We start from the raw sequence: 23,406 nt of genomic DNA, 5'->3' as shown, positions 1-23,406 counted from the left end.
TATAACAAGAGTTACAAAATTCTGGCAATATGGTTCCTTAATTGTTTACAAAGCAGATAAAACGACGGGCCCAGGCAACATTGAAAATGTGAACTCATTTGCCCCTTTGCTTTAACCAGAGTATATGTCCACACTACAACTTTGCATGTATTTATGTGATCTAGATTACAAAAAATCCTGGAACCATTTCATTAACCTCAACTTTTTTACATCTCCATAGGCTCTGGATGGTCAGAATATCTATAATGCTTGCTGCACTCTTCGTATTGATTTCTCCAAGCTAACAAGCCTTAATGTAAAATATAACAATGATAAGAGCAGAGACTTCACACGTCTGGACCTTCCTTCAGGGGATGGGCAGCCTTCACTTGACCCTACTATGGCTGCTGCTTTTGGTAAGAACTCTTCCTTTGTAGTTGGAGATAGAACAAATTGCCCCTGCCTTTTACCATGGGCTACTGAGAATTTTCTTTCCACAAAGAGACATTATATAGCAGTAAAATGCACACCCCATCATTTAGAAAAAGTGGCTTTGAAAAATATTATTATTAATATAGGTTATGATGTTAGATTAATAATTATTTTTTTAATTGCAACACTACTGCTTATGAAAGCTGTCTCTCTTATGAAATTATTAAGATCCAAAATTGAGATTCTATTTTTTTATCTTTTGTGTCCTATGCATCACTGATGATATGAAAGAGAATTTGTCAAATTTAAAAAGGACATTCCTCCCTGTGTATTGGAAATAATTGGCAAAATTACTTTTATAATTTTGCTGTGTTCATTTTTGCACAACCTTTTGTCAGCATCTGTTGGAAATCACTACCAAACTTTTCTTCCTTAGCTAACCCAGAAGAATAACGAAGATAAATTTTGCTTCCTCTTATTTCAGGGGAAATTTTATTTGTAAAACATGAAAGAACACTGACTCTTTACAAAGCTCTGATAAGGCTATCATCTTACAATGATGTTACTGTACTTTAGAGGTGAATTATTATTATTATAGAATCTGGAACAGAAGTACTGATGGGTTCTTGCCATCCCTGTCCATTTTCAATTGGAACAAAGTCTTGAATTCAGCATTAACTCATGAGCTTTTAGAACTCTATCAAACTTATCTTTATCCATACATTTTCAGTGTTAAGCAGTAATCACTGTCAGCCATGCCCCGAAAGGATACTTTTGAAAATAATCAATATACTGTATTTTTTATTATATTCAATATATTGAGGTTTAACATATTGATCTCAAGATAACTCAAAATAAAACAGTTTTAAAAAAATTCTGAGTATTTCTAAAGTAGGCAGAGAAAAAACTTTCTTCTACAAGTGCAATGGAAACCATTTCCTTGTAGAAAGGTATTCTTAGTTCTTTTATATGAAAACTTTCTTTTCTGGTTAGCCATGGTATTCTTTGGGGCAGCCCATTAGAAATTGAGCTCAGGAATTTAGTCTTCAGAATTATAACAGAACCAGACTATTGAGAATTATATTGATCTCAAATTTAGCATAGGCTTTGTAGTTTTCTCATTCATCCAGGCAGGTAACTGATTGCTACAGATTTACTCTAAATGAGCAGTATTCAAGCAGAAATTTATCCTGGAAAGAATTTCCCAAAACTTGCATTTGTATTTTTGTGAACAAGGTGCATTCTGATCCCAGACATTTTTGCTTACAATAGATGAATGCAGGATTTTGTTAATTTCCTCTCTTCCTGTTCAGCTTTTTCTATGAGTAATTATCTAAATACACGATACACAGCTTCAGTAAATTCTGAGCCTAAGCTTTAAAAATTAGAAGAACAGGTAAGTGGCAGTATTAAGAGGAGAAAACATATTCACTTTCTCTTTCAAGCAGCCATATGTTGATCCAGTATCAAGTGAATTAATTAGTTTGTTAGGGTATCCGTTTGTGCAATACTGCAAAGAGAGTTTAAATGCTGTATGCAAAAACTCTTTACTATTCTTGGGTAGAAATACGGGGTATTGTATGTATTTGATATCAGTATTCACGCAGGCCCTATCTGGCTGAATAAGCTCTTTGTTGCTAGCTGTTTGCATAATGAATTATAATGGAGAGCAGAAGTGTGAATTAAATGATGAATGCCTATATTGCCAAATACAAGTCACAATACCAATGCATGCTGTATTATAACTATAAAATATATAGTGTTTTGCAGTATTTGTGTAACTGCCATATTGTGACTAAAGATAAGAGGTTTAGGAAGCTATTGAGTTGTAAAGGTTGTAGTCCTGAATGTGGCAATTTCCTGCTGTTTCCAAGCATCATAGCTGTAGCATGTGAATTGGCCTAATGAAATAGAGCCTACTTGATTTCTTTGCTTAGTGCTTATTTCTGCACATCATATTCTACATTTTGTACAAGTTGCTGCAATTGTTTTTAATGCCATAGTTTTACCTAAAAGGTGAAAAGGGTACTTTCAATCAGTTAAGTAATCTTCAGAGACTAAGCAATTGATAGATAGCATGAATCATCTTCTGTATTTTTCCTACTATCTTACTGAAGATGGGGAAAAATTAAATAGCATTATATAATTTAACATAAAAAAAAGCACTGGGCCCTTGTTAATAAACTACAGAGAAAGTGTTACATGTGTATATGCTCTTTGCACTTGGGTTTTGGTTCTTTAGTGTCCTTCAGAGAAACAGATTCTAAAATGCCTATTGGAATTATATCAATATTGAGGGAAAAGATTGTACAGCTATTATTCATTTCTTAATTGCCAATACAGTCTTCAAATAGAACCACATAAACTGAACTGAACAGGACATATATTCATCCCATGCAATAAATCTAAGACAAGAATCTTTCCTTTAGGGGTTGAATAACATTTTATGTTCTCTAGAAGTTAACCACCTGCAATCTGGTCTAATTTGTTTTCCTTCTTCAGGCACTCCAAGTATCATCTCCTCACCATATGCAGGGGCAGCTGGCTTTGCTCCTGCCATTGGCTTCCCCCAAGCTGGTAAAGACTTTTTTAGTATAATAAAAATCTAATTTTCTGCCTTTAATATTTCAATTAGGTTTGTTAAATATTTATATGTGTGCTAGAACCAAAAGCTGACAAATACGTTGGCAGCTTTTTAATGGTATGGGTCATGTATTGCTTTATTTGACAGCACATTAACAAAGCACTATAAACAAAGCTTTTAATATTGCTTGACTATTTTTCCATTCTGGATTTTTTGAATTCCAGTTAGAAAATCAAAGATATTTAATTATTAGACTGCAATTGGGCAGGAGAATATAAGAGAGTGTTGTCCATATTTAACTAGTGGGATTAGTGGGAAACACCAGAATCAAGGCCTTGGGTAATACGACATTTTGAAGGAATCCTTCTTCCATAAAACATGGGGAGAAGTTTCAAAGATTGGGATGAGAGTTTGATTTGATTCAGGTTGCTTTTTCAAAATGGAATTTAATCCAGTGAGGAGAAATAAATTGACGTGCATTTTCAGATTAGATTTACTTTTAATCTGAGAAATAAAAATGAAGTTACCTTTGTTTTTACTGAAATGCTTTTTGGAACTTTTGGTTGTTCTAGGTTTATCGATCTCGGCTGTTCCTAGCGCACTTGGTCCTCTTGCAATTTCCACCTCTGCAATGACTGGGCGGATGGCTCTCCCAGGAGTTACAGGATTGCCTGGAAATTCTGTGTTACTTGTTAGCAATCTCAATCCTGATGTAAGGCTAACTTGTGCATATGCCACAACTCAAACATAGCTTTTGTTTTAATTGTTCGTATTGTTTTGCAAAAGAAAAAAGTCATAATCCCCAAAAAGAATGTATATCTTACATTTGTAAACAAAACAACAACAACAACAAACGCTTATATGTATATGCTAATGTGACATTCATGTCCTTAATTAACATCTGTCAATGCACTTGAAAACAAGGAAAGGGGGTAATCAAATATCGAAACTGTCCAAATAGTAAGTAATCCTCCTGAGTCTGACTCCTACTGAAATGTTCACTCAAATAAAGAAAAAGAGGTAAGCTCTTCTTACCATTTGGTAATTCACTGAACATGAGAGTCATTCCAATCCTGTAGTTTTTTTTTTTTTGTGTGTGTGTGTGTGTGTGTAAAAGCATGCAGTGACATTGTTTTCCTGTTACTTTCTGAATGGCTGGTAGAAGACTGTAAGCATCCTCAAAAACCACTGATTTCTCTCAGAACAAAATCTTATTTTCAAAAGGGAATATTATAGTATCTGCCCTCATCGTTAATAACCCCTGTTGCGTTTTGAGATCACATCTCTACTATTAACTGAACTTGTCAGTTTTTTCCTAAAAAGATGTGTACCTAAATTGGAAGACACGCAATAGTATTTTTAAATTAATTGTAAATGTGTAATAATATGACATCTAGCCAGAATGGCCTTTTACAGTATTACATCAGACAATCCAGTTCCTTGTTCTGTACTTCCTTATGCTCTTGACTATCTGATATAGTTATGGCAGGTTACATAAAAAGAAGCTGTTAAACTATCTAGTGCCAGAACAATTCTCTTTTCCCAATAGCAATGCCTTTAAATTCAGCCACAGATATATAACAAAGCTGATTTTTACAATATTGCAGCCCCCAATATCTCATTTCAAACTTAATTGAACTGCCAAGTATTATAATTAGATTTATGTTATTTGTTAAAATCTAAACAATCATATGGCCTTATCAATGAAAAACATGGCTAAATGATGTGAGTTATATACAGTACTACAATATAGAATATATTAAAACAAACATATACAGTAACTATATGATAATTCCGGATTTACAAATTATACATTACAAAATTGTTGTTATATTCTGTGCAGGCAATCACACCAGATGGGCTTTTTATCTTGTTTGGTAAGTTTAGTTTCTATATACAGAAAATACGTAACATTGTCTGAGAAGCTTAGGTTTCATGTTGAAATACAAATTGTAATTGGTTTGTGTTTTTAAAAATACTGGGTGATATCTGTATATTTGTTGGTATATGTATAGGAACTTGATTCTTTTGTAAATAATAATTAAATATATCCGACTTGTAGTTTTTCATATCTGTTCTGCTGCTTCTTGCACAGTTCTCAGATGTGTTTAATATATGTTATTTTTAAAGCTTTCCTTGGCATAGCATAGGCATTATAACATATGTATATATAACTGAAATGATCTTGCTGCAGAAAATGAATTCAAAATGTGTTTTATTTTTGCAGGTGTTTATGGTGATGTCCACCGTGTAAAAATCATGTTTAATAAGAAGGAAAATGCCTTAGTTCAAATGGCAGATGCAACTCAAGCCCAACTAGGTATGAAAAGTGCTAATCAAATATAGTGTGATTGTATTGCATAAACTGCTCGTTTCATTTACTTTATAGTAAACATCTATTATAATTTTCCTTTTTTTAAAAAAATCAGCAAAACTCTAAGAATGGAAACTAAATGTTACTGCTGCTTTTACCTCTGCAACAGGATATTGATTTTCTATGTTTTCAACTGAGGTTTCTTTAATATGAAGTTATGCATGTTTCATTTTCTATACTTTATTAATTGTGCATAGTGATCTGCTTCTCTCATAAATAATAATTAAAAGTATATCTGATCCTAATTCAGAAACATTATAAAATGAAACAGCCTTGGTGGTGCAGTAGTTAGAAAGCAGTATTCCAGGCTGACTCTGCCCATTGCCAGGAATTCAGGTTGACTCAGCCTTCCACCCTTCCAAGGTTGGTAAAATGAGAACCCAGATTGTTGGGAGCAATATGCTGATTCTGGAAACCACTTAGAGAGGGCTGTAAAGTAATATGAAGTGGTATATAAGTTTAAGTGCTATTGCTATTTTTGCTGTAAATAGCATAATGGAAATCAACATAGTTGAAAATTAGTAAAAGGTGAATCTAATATACTGACTGATTATTGGAACAGATCTTTTAAAATACTGCTTGGGACAGTATATTTTTTATTTATTTCCCCCCAATCTTAACTTCATTGTCTTAAATACTTCAGCCATGAATCATTTAAATGGACAAAAACTATATGGGAAAGCGCTCCGTATTACACTCTCAAAGCATCAAACAGTACAGCTCCCTCGTGAGGGTCAAGAGGACCAGGGTCTAACCAAGGACTATGGCAATAGCCCTTTGCATCGCTTTAAGAAGCCTGGCTCCAAAAACTTCCAAAATATCTTCCCTCCATCTGCTACTCTTCACCTCTCCAACATTCCGTAAGTACATCCAGATATAAAGAAAGCTTGCTCAAGAGAGCTGTTGTGTCTCCCTCCTTTCCATTCAGCCTAAACATGTGATTTGTTGCCTTCTTCATCAGATGTTTGAGGGAATCTGCTGCGTTGTAAGCCAGTTCAGGATATGAGTAGTTTATTTGAGAGGTTGGTAATGGTACACGCTTCTGAGTGTGTGATAGTGGCAAAAACTCATGCTTCTGAGTTTTGAGAGAGCATTAAAAAAAAAAAAAGGTGTTTCTTATTGTATTTGGAGCATACAGAGACCACTGTATTGTTGTCCTGCCAATTTTATTACCAGGATATGAATTTGATTGGTAGATCATAATATTGCAAAAACTCCTGAATTTATAAATTCGCACATGGAGTCTTGAACTTTCTTTTTGCCAGTAGCAGTTTGCATTATATGAGAGGAAAGCTGTTTTTGAAAGCTACAGGTATCTGAATTTCAGAATTCTTGTGCCTGTTTATAAGTTGTAGTTTCATGTGCATAAATTAAATAATGTGTAGAGTAGATTTGAAACATCAGAGTGGTGACATCATTAAGCCCAAGAACATTTGCTTATTTTTGCCCTAAATACCACTCAGCACTGTCTCATTGCAGTGTTGTACCATAAAATGTATTTATAATGCCACAAGCCTATAAAAAGCCTTAATTATCTGTGGGACAATAAATAAAACTTCAGAGGAATTTGTTTATTAATTTACAGTCAAGGACCAAAAAGAAAACAGTAAAACAGTATTAGATAATAAAACTAGATGAGAAATTAGCATATTAGATGTAGTGACAATAATAAATGTTGACAGTCTTCTGTGCAAGACACGTTTAGCCAGAACATCCAAGCTTGAACATAATTCAAATCCAGCATCTTTTAATAGCAATTGCACTTAACAAGTTTTGAGAATAGAGATATGTCACTAGATTGATCTATGAGGAAAAGATGCAACTTCAATATCAGGCTAACCTGTACATTTAGTAAGTAGGGAAAAGTCAACTTGGAGTGTCAAGTGCTCCTATGGTATAAAGGGAAGCACAATGAGACATTGAAAATTGTCTAAATGATCTCATTCCATCATGGCCAGTTGCTCACTCTGAGCGTGTGATACCTTTTATACTCTTACTCAATACATGGAATGGCAAAAGGGTAAGTCTATATTAAAATGCAGTACTGCAGGCTACTTCTACTGGCTGCCAGCAGTTTGGCAGTTCAAGTCTCACCAGCTCATGGTTGACTCAGCCTTCCATCCTTCCGAGGTCAGTAAAATGGGGACCCAGATTGTTGATGGAAATATAGTGATTCTATAAACTACTTAGAGAGGGCTGTAAAGAGAGGCTGTAAAGCCACAGGGAGGCAAATGTACCTACAAGGATTAACTGAATGGAAAACCTACAGCAGAAAATTAGTTCTGCATTTATATTGCATTTTCATGCTGGTCTACCAAGAGACACAGCCCAGTCTGGCCAAAGAAGTGCATTTGGCACGGAATGGGAAACATTAGGCATCATTTTGATACATTACTTAGTGCCTTAGCTAAAGATAATTTGACTTCTGCAGGAATTAAGTTGTTTCCATTCTTGGCCTTCATAAAGACTATTTATTTCTAAACACTATTGTTTTATTTTCAGAGGGAAATGTATTCATTTGATGCAGTAACAAAAAAAAAATCCTCTTGGCAACTTTAATGCTAACCCTCTATCTATTGTGTCATAAACAGTTGTGGATTGACATCACTTGGTGCACCTGATTCTGTAATGGACCTCTGAATTAAAGTGCTATCGACTCATCCTTGAGTTGGCCCAAAACAATGCTGATATAACATATACTGTCCCCCAAACCAGCATTAGAAAATGCCCAAACATGGCATTTTCCAGATGTATGGACTTCCAACTCCACAGCACTTATGAGAATTCTGAGTTGAAGTCTGTACATCTGGAAGTTGCCACGGTTTGTGTGCTAGACACTGCCTTAGACAATCCCTATCACTACATTGAACTTTTCTGAGTTATTGCTGGAGGGTGTTTTGAACTATGAGCAGGCCAGTTCTTATAGGCAAGATTATTCTCCTTTCAGTACCTCACAAACCAGTAGGGAAAATATCCACCAATCTGCAGCAGCAAGATTGGCAGGAGTCTTGCTGGGTTTCACAGGATTCACTTCTCTGTCGTTCAGGGTAGCTTCTGGGAGAATAGAATTCACTTTTAGTGAAAATGCTAAAGTGAAATAATGAAAAAAAAAATCCCCTCTTCTTCCCCAAATGAAATAGTTGTCTCTGCTTTTACTTGTTGAAAACCTGGAGAGGAGTTTTCAAAAATGGAGATGGGGGTGAAAGATATGAAAGCTATCTGGGAAGCAAAAGCACCATAGCAAAGAAACAGCTGCAGTGTAGGCTGGTTAGAGACCTGAGCAGATTATTTAGCCATGCCAGCACATCCCATCATGCTTGGCTCCATGATAATTGGCAATGGAGCTTTACAGATTTTATGCAGGGGTGGGTTCTACTTACCTTTATTACCGATTTGCAATGGGATCGCGCACGCGCCTTGCTTCTGCGCAGATCGCCAATTACGACATCCGGGGTGGTGGCCAGGGCCCCCCGCCAGTTTTACTACCAGTTCTTGCGAATTGGTCCGAACCGAGGGCAACCCACCACTGATTTTATGTATCTTGAAACTGTATTTATATAATGCCAGATGAGGAGGCTGAAAATAGAACTTTTACACTGGTTCTGCTCCACTTGCCTTACTTATGGGCTTGCTTATGTAATGAGATAAGAGTATCCTGAGGAAAAGTGGGAGATGAGTGTCATCAGCACACGATTATGTTATTGTTATGTGCAAATGGGAAGAATGTCTATGGAGATTGTCTGTCATCCAGGTCATGGTTGTCCCAAAAGTGCTTTTTTCAAGAGGCAACTGGACTTTCTGGTTTTTTTTTGAAGACGTTTCGCTTCTCATCTAAGAAGCTTCTTCAGAAAGTCCAGTTGCCTCTTGAAAAAGCACCTTTGAGACGAATAGGAAGAATATTTTTCTTTTTAGATTCCATAAATATTTGCTAATGTTGGGTACTTAATTCTATGTTACAGGCCTTCTATCACAGTTGACGACCTGAAGAACCTTTTTGCTGGTACTGGGTGTATTGTGAAAGCCTTCAAATTCTTTCCGTAAGTTTCTGAACTTAGTGTAAAGAATGCATTCTTGTCATCCATAAGGATATGAAAAGATAATATGATATTGAATTAATATTGATTGATTCTGTTGGGGGTGGAAAGGAACATGGTTACATAAAATTAAAAGCTTGACTGTATCTTTGAATTTCCTTTTCTGAAATTAAAAGCATAGAACTGGGAAGATGTAGCTCAGGGGTGTCAAACTGGCAGCCTGCAGGCCAGATGCATTACGCGCAGGCCACATCCACCCCAAGTGTGTGAATGTGGGAAAGGTCACAAAAAGTCATGTGACGGCAATGTGATGCGGCGAGTCTGTCGCCTGTGCTGTAGCTGAAAAGTGTTTGTTTTAACACAGTATCAAGTTTTAGCACACTGACATAGAAAAGAACAAAAAATCAGAAAAGGGCCTAAATAACAACCAAGATTTTTAGCATTCTTTTTTTCTTGCAATGTAAGCAGAATGAAGAGCCTCTGAAGATTTTCCAAAATAAGTACCATATAGGCAGAATGTAAGAATTGTGGTAGTGAGGATGGTGCATTATAATTACATGAAATTAACTGTTAACTTTTTGCTTCTAGAAAAGACCGCAAAATGGCTCTTATCCAATTGGGCACTATGGAAGAAGCAATCCAAGCCCTTACTGAGCTTCATAATCATGATCTTGGAGAAAATCATCACCTCAGAGTTTCCTTTTCTAAATCTACAATCTGAATCTGATGGTTTGAGGACCTTTTGGAGTTCAACACGTGTGCCCATAGTTCCCGTAAAATTTTCAGGCAGAGATTGTAATAGGCCAAACCAACGCTGCATCCTTGAACAATGAAACTTGTGTGGTTCATGTGTAATTCTAGACATTGTAACAAATCATGGGTTTATCTTTTGCTGTAATGGCAAATAGTCCTCCACAAAAATTTTCTGTTAATAATCTACCTTCTTTAATAGAACCCATCTTTTCTTTTTCTTTTTGGTGATTTCAGGAACATAGTCAAGCTTTTATTCCCAGACAATATTTATGTTCCTTGTCAAACTGTGTGAGTGATGGAATGTTTTAAAAATAACTTTGGCAAATTATACATCAGTTACATTCAAAATATTTTTGGTGGGAATAGTTTTTTTTTTACCAATTAATGTTTTAATCATTCTGTATTGAAAATATTGGAGGAAAGGCCGTGCCTTATTTCTCCTTGGAGTAATATAATGATATCCAATTAATTCTGTAACCCACACAGGTAAATTGTCCTAAGGTGACCATGTTGACAGTTCTAATAGGCATTACATCAGAGTGTGAGAGATAACTGTTGTTACTATGGATGAAGTGTAATAAGATATTGGAGAAAATGAAAGAAGAAAAATGTCCTGATTTCAAGTTTTGTACATTTCTTTCAGAAAAATAATTGTTTACACTCCTAAGGAAAAAAAAATCAGGTCTGTCATATGGTTTGACAAATTTTTAGAAAGATTATTTTTTGGTAAGGTCTTGTTTAAACATATAAAATTAAACCTCAAGGGTTTTTTGTACCACTATAATCTCTAATACTTAAATCAAAATTACTGTGTATTTACTTAATTTCTTATGTGCCTTATTATGTGCTTATAATGATATAATAGTTAGAGTTTTATCTGAAGTATCTTTAACTGTATTGTGGCTTTGTGAAATTTTTTCCCTTTGTCTTAGTTTTTAAACATTTGGTGATTTTAAATATGTTTTTAATAAGTAATAGTTAAATCAGATTTTGGTGCTTTGGTATAGGGATGGGTAGGTTGGGAATGAAGATAATAACTCAGAGCTCCTGCTTCTAGGCCTCTTCACAATATTTTAGGGGTTGCAGTTGAGTGATGCCCTTGTTGGGCTTTAGAGAATGTTCTCAGTTTCTGGTTGATATCTAACAGTTGAGTTATTGACTCTGAGAATATTTTGCCTCAGGATTCTTTTCACCCAACAGTAATGGGCTTGTTGTGCTCGGTGCAGATGGGCTTGCATTCACAAATGTCAAAACTTCAGGACTGAATGTTCACTCCTTTTTGGAGAGAAAGATGCAATCTTAACTATTTTTTTGTGAAATATAGGTATACTCAAGTTATTTCTATGATTGTAATACAATGTTTTTAGAGGGGTCTCAAGATGTTACGTCTACTGAAAAAAATGCATTGTTTTATAAAATATTCCTCTCGTCAATAAGGATGGTAAATCCTTTACATTGATTTGAAAATGGAGACAAAGATTTAGAAAAAAAATGGAACATAATAATATGACGTGTGCTCGTTGTCTTTGGAACGTTTAGTAGGTCAGGTCGTTCTGTGAATACCAGCTTTTGCTTGGCAAAAAGAATTTCACAGCTTTAGATCAATCTCTAAACTCCTTTAAAATGACAAAATTATAAGTTACCTTTGAAATGCAAGTTTCTTACTAACATTGCTGTAGCATGAAAGGATACGCAGTGAGACACTGGCTGCCTTAAATTTATATAGTTGTGCGTGGAAGATACGGTAGTTTGTTGATAATCACAATTTGGACACTTGATTAGCATGTGTTTGTTTTGTTTTGTCAACATGTATGTTTCTTCATGTAAAGCTACATTAGTGTCCAGTAAGATCTGATCCCATTTTAGCTATGACTTGCAGCTCTTTGAAAATAATAAGTCTATTAAAACAAGCCAACTGTAGAGTAGCAACATATTTTCTTAGTTTAGCAAAGTGATTAAAATGAGTGCCTGATTCTATTATGGCACAGGAGCCTTAGTGTTTCCCTTTCATTCTATCTATTTTAGTGGACCATGGCTCAAAATAAGTATATTCAGGATAACAGCCCCTTAAGCCATTAAATAGCTTCTTGGATTAGAGAACCAATAAATTTGCCTTGTATTGTAACTTGCTAAATTACTTTTAGGCTTGGTCACCATGTGTTTAATGCTGCTACAGAGGGGGATGTAGTTGGACTTGATGAATGTAACTGAAGCAGGAAAAAATGAGACTGAGCATTAACATGTATAATATCAAGAGTGTTGTGTGTGAGTGTGTGCGTGCGCATGTGTATTATGTGAAATACCTTATGTTTTATGCTGATAAACATTGCAAGCATTTAATTTATTGATTTTACTAATCTTAAAAAACAATTTTGTAGAGTTAAGAGAAATAAATGGTCAATTTAAGATTTTAAAAAATACCATAGTTCCTATAAAATTTCCTACTTCCAGTCTTGAGTTTTTAGACCTACAATTATAGTTACATGCTGGCAAATGTTTTGGATTTTATTTTGGATATATTCTTTTAGTGAGATCTCATAATTACATTATATTCTGTATAAATCATGGTTGTAGTGTATGTGTGTTTAACATTTTGAGTTTGATTTTACTTGGCAAGCTTGTTTTTTCCATGAGTTGCAAATATAAAAAATGGCAGTACAAATTTTGCGTTTAAAACAGGAATTCCATTTATAGCAATAGTTAGCTTAATTTTCTCCTTCCATGGAATGTTTTAGAAGGCATGAATATGGATTAAGATAAAAACAGATACTATCATTTTCTTGTCCTTTTATTCCTTTGCTGCAGAACATTAGCAACAAATAATGTTACCATAGAATAGCAAGTGACTTAATTAAGGATATGGTTATTGGGTAACATAATTTTTTGCAGATATTGCCTTATCAAGGACCCTAGTATAGGAAATTATTTGACCATTCTCATCAATTTTTGTTCCTTTATTTGTATCCTTTATTTTCTGTTCAGCTATAAAGCTCTGTGGATCTTGCAGTTCCTTTGGAAGTGCAGTTGAAGTAACAATCTTCCTTGTCAGGCATTTTTGTGATCTCTAGTATTTGGGTTGAGGAATTAAAGGTAATTGGTTTTTAATCAATGTATAGAGCATATTTATACATAACAGCAGTAGCAAAGGTGCTCTTTTAGTAAACTGATTAGCACCTTTTATGAAGAGGGATTTGCAGTTCCATAGATAAACATTTGTGATGAAATGCTTTCGAAATTAGGAATTGTGGCACTGCAATGCATCAGAGCTTAAAATGCCTTCAGAAACAATCAGGTTCAAACCTCAGATCTGTGGAGGGGCTAATTTGAAATAGTATTGGCTCAAGTTTTCAGTCAAGTAACTACCCACAGTCCTTAGGATTTTTATTCCTAGAGGTAAAGCCATAATAGTTTAACAATAAAATGCAAACTGGCTATATTTGACTATAAATGAGGAAAAAAATAGATTGTATTTTGTTTCAAAATTGGCTTGGGAAGGATAACTGCAGTATGTATGCTGGCAGAGGTGCAATCTCTTACAATCTCTTCATACCATGCATTCTGTCTTTAATAATAATTGGTATATATAGGTGCCCAATTTTTAATATGGTTTAATTTAAGTATTGTGCCACAATTTTTGTTTCTATCCGACATATTAGCAGGTTTCTGAATGTCAAAGCAACATTAATTTGAAGCCTTGCCCTAACTTGGTTGCCTTTCCCGTTTCTCACCTTTTGTATTCTTAACTGTGCTTGTAGGCTCTGTGTGCCTATATTTTCAAAAGTAGCCTTGAGTTGTCTGTGTAGCACCTCTTCTTCCAGACTGAAAGGCTCCACTTGCAATGGATACTTACTCTAAAGTTTAGCATGTGGGGGGGCATTTTGTGAGCCAAATCCATTGCTGCCTATTTAAGTATGTCTGATGAAGACTATGGTGGTACTTCTGGGAATAGCAAATCTGAGCTGTGCTGTTCCAGTCTTCATCCTGTCTCACATACACACACACACACACACACACACACACACACACACACACACACACACACATTGCTATTTTCAAAGGAGCAGACCTGAGTAGATAACTGTATTAAAGCCATTTTGTTTGCCTTGACACTTTTGTGGACTGGTAACTTTAATTACAACTGCCAGATTTGAATTGTGCTGAAAACTGTTGAAGTTTGCACACATATGTTTTTGAAGCAAACAAACTCCTAATTGTCTCTGCAAAAATCTGTATGTAGTATATGAAACTGTTCTTAATTTTTAAAGCAAATCTTAACAATTAGGAATTATTTTTTAAAAACGAAAGCGTCGTAAATCTTAATTTCAGGGTTTTACAAAGAAGAAAACAAAATGGGACCAAAGTTTATGTGCCTTCAGTAGATTTCTGTATTATTATTATTTTGTTTTGGCTAAATCTTTCAATCTATAAAATCAGTACTCTTGTGTTCAAGGAAATGTGTATTTATATAGACTAAAATACCAAATGACCCATGAACACATAATGTCCTTATGTGCAGTTGATTACTTACTGTTTCAGTCAGTTTATAGCTCTTTTGCTGTCTACCATTGTAACATGAATCATGCTGTACCATACAGGAGTTCAAGACATCTGGCTTTACGGTTCTCACAGTAAGTTTTAACCGGGAAAATAATAAATTAGTGAGGAAGATACATATTTCCTCTTTTATAAGTGAGCTCTTGTAGAAATTTCCAATCTTGGATTAATGTGCATCATTAGTGAGGATAGGAGGAAAACACCCAATTAGTTAAACTTTTAATTCATCTCTTTAAATGTGTTATTTTTTTCTTCTCCAATTCGTTTTCCAGTTTCTGGACAAACAAGCCTACCACTTTCTCAAGATATGGTTGCTGACCAAACAAAATGTTGCATTATTAGATTGTCACCTCATTTGCAATGACCAAAGATTGCTTGCTCTGGTTTTACTGAAACATCTTGCCAGTTCTGTCCTTGAGGTATTTTTCTTGAAAGACTCCATGTAAAGTGGCCTTTTATGCTATTGGTGGTGGTGAACAGACTAATTAATGAAACGAGACAAGATTTTCTAAAAATGTGAACCAAATAAAATGGTTTAAGGGGGTGAGTGGATATTTAATACTGTATTCAGACAAATAAAGGCACACATTTACGGGAGCCAGACATTCCCTAATTTTTCATGTGTTCACAAATCCCCTTTTAAGTTTGTAAAAATATTCATCTAACACAAGAAAATGCTGTAAATATTTGTAACAACATTTTTTTACCTGGCAAAAAAAAAAAAAAAGGTTTTTGGGAACAAGTATAAAATGGTTTTTATATTATTAATAAAAAGAACATCAATTGTCTTGTATATTTTGATAAGCAACAGTACCAGCTTTTGTTTGTTAAGCAGCTTGTGGCATTGGAAGGGAGAAAGGATTCCGTGTTGTTGAGATGACTTGATGTTATAAATGCAAAGAAGTTGAAATATTAAAGAAACCTATTTTCTAACTGTGTAGTGCATGGTTAATTTGAATTTCTGTACACTGCCGTTTTATTCCATTTCTTTTTAAGTTTTGTGTACTTGCTGATTATTACTTGAGTATCTACCTAACTCTTTTTCTAAAACTCTAGTTGTAGCATGCCTCTTAATAAATGTCATGACATCTGTACTCTCAAATTTTTCTGCGTTCTTGTCTATTACTTTAGGTTTCCCTTTTTAATTGTTAAGCTAATGTCTGTCTCTTTCATTTGTGTTTCTTTCTTCTATTGGCCATCTATACTTGCTCTCTTTGGATTTTGTCTCAAGTCTTTGATAATCATGTTTTCATGAAACCACCTTATAAAAAGTAATATATAATGTAAGACAAATAATGTACTGTTTTGTTTTAATTTGTTCTGAGATAAATACTCTTAGAAGAAATAGTTATCCAGTTTAGTTCACACATGCCTGGCCATCTGAGCTTACTTAACAGACATAGCAGAGAAAGTACAACAGCACATAGCTCATCAGATACAAGTTATCACTTGCCACCCCAAGTCAGCAAACATGAGAAACATTTTGCCACGAGTAAAAAACATTCTGTACTGTTTTGTCCTTGTTCATTTCATCAAGTCAGAATACCATTGCCAACTCCTAATTCTAATCTGTTTCATTTGGGGGAGTGGCTGGAGAAAAATAGAGCAAATCTTTTCTTTGCATTGACATTAGATTAAGTCCCAACAGAGATGATTTTATAATCTTGCCTCTCTCTCTTTGGACACCAGATTGGTTTGCCATTTCACTAGACTAGGGCTGTCAAACTCACAGGCCAGATGCACCACGCAGTGGCCACGCCCACACCCAGTTAGCGAAGGGGGGGGGGAAAGTCCTGATGTGTCACGTGACTCCACAAGTTTGACACCCTTGCACTAGTCCAAAGTCATGCTATTGTATTTGCTGCTAGACCACAGCAGCAAATTGTTAAAGCACACAAGAATAGCTGATTAATTTATTATATCAATATTCCAAAGGTCATGAAAGCATTTGCAAAACAGTTAACAGCAGCGATGAGCAAGCTAGGAATTTATCAAATGGCATTGCATTATCCAGCAGTGGTCACAGGAAACTGCAATGATGGCATAGGTGGAGTGACATCCTCGTGCAAATGCAGCAAATACATCTGTCCCGTTTCTCTTTTGTCCCCCAGCACATCCCATTATCTCTCTTCTCAACATTTTTATTTTATCTCCAAGCTCTTGCACATGTACCCTGATGACCATTTAAAAGTAACTTTGGCTGCAAATGTGTTGGTGCTTTTATTTCTTTCCTAATTCACTAGTTGCAACTTGATCTTTGAAATTCTATCCTATCCTGAAATTACCAGGTGACCCAGTTGAGAGTCTTTGCTCATTATACCTCAGAGGTTGACTGAGGCTGACATCAGAAAGGGCTTTTTACAGCATCCCTGTGAAGGAGATGGGCAGTTCAAAAATGTGATAAAATAATCCTGAGCTCTTTGGAGGAGGATGAAAGGTGTGGCATAAATATCAAGGACTGGAAGTTCAGAGCTGTGCCGAAGCATGTTCATTCCCAGCTCTTGCACTCCAGATGTTAACTTTGCATTAAGAAAAGTTATGGAGGGGGAAAGAACAGCTGAAGCATGATGGGGCAATACGGTAATTACACTGCACAGGAGGTTCCTGGTGAGAGCTGCAGTGATGTAACGATTGCATCCTGCTTTCATAAGCAGTTACAGTATGTTCCTGCTTTAACTTGTGGGAAAGCTGTGAAAGTTTTGAAAAATGTAAAAGAGAAAAGGATAGACCTGTTTCCCTTTTGTCAACATTCTATGATTAAGTTCCTAAATAACTTCCAATGGTGTACTGCATATTATATGAAAATGAGGGTGGGGATTAAATTGCAACATTGGATCATCCAGTTTGAATGCGTCCACTATTCTTCCTCTAATTCTGTAGTAGTAATGTTAGCTTTAATGTTAGCTACTCACACGCCTACAGGGACAGTTAAGGGAAGAGGCGCTTAGCCTGGGCTGTCTACATACTACTAAAACTTCTGCCTGTAACCTTAAATTGAGCAAAACGATTTATCATAGGGCAGGGGTGTCAAACTCAAGGCCCGGGGGCTGGATCTGGCCCATGGGATGCTTAGATCTGGCCTGTGGGGCCACTCTGGAAACAGTGAAGGACCGGCCCACGGTGCTGCTGGGAGCAAAAACGGAGCTTGAGGCTGCGTGTGGCTCTCCTGAGCTCCGTTTTCACTGGCAGAGGGTTGCAAGAGGCCATTGCAACCGAAAATAGAGCTTGCGAGGACTGCAGGTGGCACTCCCAAGCTCCATTTTTGGTGGCAGAGTATTGCAGGAGGCTGCCGCAGCCAAAAATGGAGCTTGAGAGCTCGTTTTTGCTGGCAAAGCGCTCGGGCCGCCACAGGTGCCCCTGACCCGAGTGACGTCAAGCTAGCCACGCCCATCCTGGCTATGCCCACCCCAGCCTCCCAAGGTCAAACATAACCCTGATGCAGCCCTCAATGAAATTTAAATTTGACACCCCTGTCACAGGGCAACAGTTTTTGAATCAAAAGGTTTCTAAAATGGGCTAACCTAACTTACAACTTAAAACTAAATGTCTGGGATCCATTAATCCTGTTGCTGCAGTCACATTTCCACAAGGAAAGTCACTGGGGAAGCTGGCAGGGTTTCACTACCTTCCTGTGCTCACAAGCACCATGTACTTTCTTTCCCAGCACGTACCCCAATACCCCCTCCATCAATCTGAGCATTGCCTCTCTCCCATTCCCCTTCCCCCAACAGCATCCCCAGAGCAGAGCTATCTACACACCATACCAAGCCAAACTCAACAGCAGAATATAGATATGATTTGAAACTCTGTGTGTGTGTGTGTGTGTGTGTGTGAGAGAGAGATAGAATGGGAATTGCACTTATGGGTATATATTACATATTTATAATGATTAGAAAATAAATCCATTTTCCTTTTTTTTCTGTTTAGGAAAGGAAATATCTCTGAAATGATGACTCAAAAGGTCACAGGTGGTCTAGTAGTCAATTGGGGGATTTCAGGTGATCAGTGTTTTCTAGATAGTGGGGCCCTTTTCTGAGTGCGCTTGGCTGAAAATGGGAGGAGACAATGAACTGGGGACTTCTGCAATAGCACACTATTTTTTTGAGAAGAGAACAAAACCATGGTTTCTCTTTTAGTTCAGCTGTTCAAGCCTTCATAAATTACCGTATTTTTCAGAGTATAAAACACACTCCCCCCCCCCAAAGAGGGTGGAAATGTTGGTGCATCTTACACACTGAATACAGCCATTTTTGGCCTCCTGAAGCCCCACCCCGCTTGTCCCATTTTTGTGAAAAATGGGCCTGTTTTTCGCAAAAACGGTGCACAGAGTTTGGGAGGCATGCAGAGTGCTCCTGGAGGCCAGGGAGGGCAAAAACCTTTTCCCCTCCTTAACTTACCTCTTTGAAATCTTGGTGTGTCTTATACACTGGTGCGTCTTATAGTCCAAAAATATGGTATTATATAAGTTTTGGCACTTTCGACACATATACAAAGTGCATATCAGGAGATAAAACTGATGAATTATCTTCTTTTTGCACACATGTGCCTTTTGTCCCAACATCATTTTGAAAAACCTCCAGAGAGACAAGGCATCATCTGTGAGAATGTTAAAAAGGGCTATTTCTATATTTAGCATGATCAATTGCCTCTATTAGAGTAGTTAGTTTGCTCTAGTGGTTAAGGCACCAGGCTAGAAAGCGGGAGGCCATGAATTCAAGTCCTGTGTCAGCCTAAAACCATTTTTGGAACATCTTCAGGGCTGCCACAGCAAGGCTGGATAGAGCTGTGGGAACATGAGGGGGGAGATAGAGATAGCTGGGGGATGTGTAGCCAAAATAGCATTCTTTCCTGTGGGAGCCAAGGACACTCTACCAGGTGTTGGAGGGGCATGGACAAAAGCCAGCCAGAGTTGGGGCTGCAACCTGATTGGACCATGTGATGCACATGTGACCTGGGGGGCAAGAACTTTGGGTTTCCTCCATTGACTTTGCTTGTTTGAAGCTGGCTGGGAAGTGTGAGGACCAGTTTTAAGTCACTTTTTTTGCTGCCATTGTGACTTGGAACAGTTGCTAAACAAATGGTTTTAAGTTGAGATAGATGCATATAGCTATATTAAAATGTAATACATATTTTAAAATAATGATAGTTAAAAAGGAGACTATTTGAGGCTTAGGTAAGTGAAGTATCTTCAGAACAGACATTGGGGTCCCACAGATAGCAGGTATAGCAATACTGAGGGAAACGACTGTTTCTAATGACTATTAGAGGTCTCTATAGTTACAGTTCCTGCATCAGCATCATTTAAAAAAAACACCCCTCTCCAGGTTCTGGGAGAGAGAGGAAAAACTCTGGTGAAAACAGAGAGGAGGAAATTTGAAATGCGCTTACAGAATGCTATGTCCAGCTGCCCCAGTGTTTAGCTGCTAACTTTTGCCATATATCCCCATTTTAGGCCACAAGATAAGGTTCTTAACAACTTTGCTGTTGTGTCTGGCTTTGCTTAATATTTCTATACTGCAGCATAGCCTCCTTTTTCCTGTAGTGTGCTGGTTTCAGTTGACGGCCATTTCTACAGTTTAAGTTCAGTTTAGCACAACAGCTGCCTGCTAAGCAATACACTCTGTCCATGGAAGAGAGATGATGCTTCATATTATAAGGGGTGTCATATTCCCTTTGCGGTCAATGTTATTATAGGAAAAATGCTCAAGCACCACAATAACCACTGAAGCATTTTGATGGGAACCAAGACTCCAGGCAGTTCCCTCCCCTCCCCTCTCTCTTCTCTCTCTCTCTCTCACACACACAAACACATACACTTTTTCATTTCTATCTGCTCCAGCACACTTTATTGCTTATGCTTGCCTGGTTGTCTAATCAGCAAACCAGGAGGCAATTGTTAATTAATCTGATTACAACCAAGCCAGAAGGACAGTATTTGCTCTCTATTTCATGTGCACAATGGCAGTCCTCCATCATGCTCCGCTGTTCTCATCTCAGCCCTTCAGCAGGAAGCAAGTGACAGCAAAGCGTATAAAAATAAATGTAAGTTCCATTGTGAATGGGTAATCTGTATTCATTGAGGCTCTGGGCTCACTTCCTTTTATCTGAGTTGGAAATAATAATTTTTATTGCATTATTATAATTTTTTTTTTTTTTTAAAAAAGGCAACTACTGCCCAAGCCGTTCACGTCTTTCATATTTATTTGGTTGCTTGCAGTGTAAAGATTTATGCCTTTTTTGTTTAGTTTTGTTAAGTTTGTTTTTGCTTGGAAGAACATAAAATGTAGAAAGGCACAAGAGATATTGTTAAACTGTATTATTCTTTTAAAGACGAAACTGTGATAATGTTTGAATAAAAAGTTTTCTGCAGATTTCGGTGCTGAAGCTCTCCCAAGACTGATTTAAAGATGGTTACTTATTATAAGAACCTCTGAGTAAACTGAGAACAAACCCCACTCCTTACTAGCCCTGATGATGTTACTTAGTTTGGGTAATGAAAGTTCTGCAAGAAAACAACCAAGTTCAGAGAGCACCAAGGATCCCTCAGGGATCTTTCAACATCCATCTCTGGAAGGTTAGATTGAATCTTTCACTGGCCAGGCATTTCTGTTAATGGAGGGAGAGACACATACAGGTACGCCCGAGTTAACACTAGCAAAGTAAAATAATTCTGCTCCAGTGCAATATGTCATGACACAATACAAGAGGGTTGTCTTTCATTTCTAATAGTATTGGTGAAGGATATGAGGGCTTTATGGAATGTTCTACTGAAACGGGGGGGGGGGTTTAGTTGGTAGAAAAATAAAAAGGAAAATAGAATATGCAAAGATGCTAAAAGAAAACGGGGAAACTGCTCCTTTTCCTATATCTCCAAAATAACGCCATCAAGCCTGGTGGGAAGGTGGTTTCCTGCTGTCAGGAAAGTCAAGGCCTCAAGGAGCATGGAAAGGGGGAGACCTAATTTTCCTCACTGCCATCTTCTCAAGCAAAGACCTCTCTCTTGCCATCTAACACCACAGCAAACCTTATCCTTACTTTCATCCTCGCTGGAAAGCACTGCTGTTGTCCTATGTCAATTCTCCCAAAGCCCTTAAAAAAAAAACAGTCAAGCAAACCATTCCTACCCACTCCCTGCCAGTGACCCAACATCACTTCTTTGCCACCTGTACCCCCTTGTTTCTGGGCTGTGAAAAGGAGCCATTCCAGAACTTTTCATGAGGATGGAGCTGCAAAAGCCATTAACTAGTTTTCGGCATGTGGAATTTATAATTTTTTTCAAGGCAAACCAAAAAACAAACAAACAAACTTGAGGGCATAGTGTCTGATTCATAACAACTGATTCCGACCATCAAAGACCAGTTTTATGGCCATTTCCTGTCATTACATGGACCTCCTAATGTTCCTAAACTGTCACATTCAACATCTCTTAATGGTAGCCAGGTTGGCATAGCTGCTGAGAGTCGCAGTTGAGTAACAGAGTAAGCCCCCACCCTTCCGGTGAACTGGTCCTCCTCAAATATGGAAATCAACCCTTCCATTTAGAATTTTAGACCTTGGACCTAGTGCTGTGATAGCGAACCTATGGCACGCGTGCCACAGCTGGCGCACAGAGCCCTCTCTATGGGCACGCAACCCGTCGCCCAGCTCAGCTCTACCTCCCACTGGCCAGCTGATTTTTGGGATGCATGGCGGGCGGGGGAGCGGTGCATGTGTTCCGGAAGTGTGGAAACGGGCCCATTTCCGGCCTCCGGAGCCCGGGGAAGGCCATTTTCATCCTCCCAGAGAAAGCCTCGAGCCCAGGGAAGGTGGAAAATGGGCCTCTTGGAAGTTCCGGAAGTGGACCTGTTTCTGGCCTCTGAAAGGCCTCCCGAGCCTGGGAGAGGCAGTTTTTGCCCTCCCAGAGGCTCAAGGAAAGCCTCGGAGCCTGGGGAGGGCAAAAACACCCTTCCCACCGTCGTGCAGGTTGCTAAAATTTTTGAATCCCACCCCTCGCGTGCATGCATGCGGGGGCATGTGCGCATGCACGGGGGCACGCATTGCATTATGGGTGCTGGCACATGCATGCATTTTTGGCACACAAAGAGAAAAAGGTTAGCCATCACTGACCTAGTGTTTTTGTAGGAGCCTCATCACACTGTTATTTTATTGCTTTTATTTTTAAGCACACTTCTAAAATTTTTCTTCTCTCTCCCCTTCCTCTATCCTGTATGTTACAACCACTTCTGTATTCATGATGTAGAACAAATAAAAAACAATAATCAGAACTGATGATCAGGAGTAAAGGGGAATCTGGTTATGCTCTCCAAAGTTCACAGCGGAATAGCACTTGGGTGTAGAAAAAATAGCTCAACATGAAATGAGAATCTGAAATCCATACTTTTCCCTGTGACAATCTGTGAAAGCAAAAGTTGGACATTTGAAGAAGCAGAATAGAAAGTGGGTTGGTGCTTTATGGACTTTGGTGTTCAGGAGATTGCACCTGAAAATACCATGGATAGCTAAGAAAACAGATTGTTGAACAAATCAATCCAGAGCTATCATATTTCAGAGACCTCATTCCTCCGACACACTATAAAAAGACCTTGCTCTCTGGAAAAATCTATAAGCTGAAAGGTGAAAGAAAAGAGAGGGCAACCAAAAGCAAAGCATACGGACTCAGCTACAGTGGAGATAGGTGCACCATTGGAACCCCTGAA

The 23,406-nt window shown here is 37.5% G+C and overlaps 1 protein-coding gene across 4 annotated transcripts in view; it reads left to right on the top strand.

Moving 5' to 3' along the window:
* Positions 1–15,643, top strand: part of PTBP3 (polypyrimidine tract binding protein 3) — a 58,654-nt gene extending 43,011 nt beyond the window's left edge. For all 4 annotated transcript variants that reach the window (XM_087886355.1, XM_034410597.3, XM_034410598.3 and 1 more), the window contains 8 exons: positions 221–395; positions 2,914–2,988; positions 3,568–3,707; positions 4,839–4,872; positions 5,223–5,315; positions 6,013–6,229; positions 9,329–9,406; positions 9,992–15,643. In XM_087886355.1, the coding sequence (XP_087742481.1) occupies positions 221–395; positions 2,914–2,988; positions 3,568–3,707; positions 4,839–4,872; positions 5,223–5,315; positions 6,013–6,229; positions 9,329–9,406; positions 9,992–10,124 (945 nt within the window). In that variant the 3' untranslated portion in view covers positions 10,125–15,643. The remainder of the gene's footprint in view (positions 1–220; positions 396–2,913; positions 2,989–3,567; positions 3,708–4,838; positions 4,873–5,222; positions 5,316–6,012; positions 6,230–9,328; positions 9,407–9,991) is intronic.
* Positions 15,644–23,406: the final 7,763 nt, after the last annotated feature.

Source organism: Pantherophis guttatus, chromosome 2 (assembly GCF_059756535.1).
Source record: "Pantherophis guttatus breed Tessera chromosome 2, ASM5975653v1, whole genome shotgun sequence".
Taxonomy (NCBI): domain Eukaryota; kingdom Metazoa; phylum Chordata; class Lepidosauria; order Squamata; family Colubridae; genus Pantherophis; species Pantherophis guttatus.
This window is presented reverse-complemented; position numbering and strand designations above follow the sequence as displayed.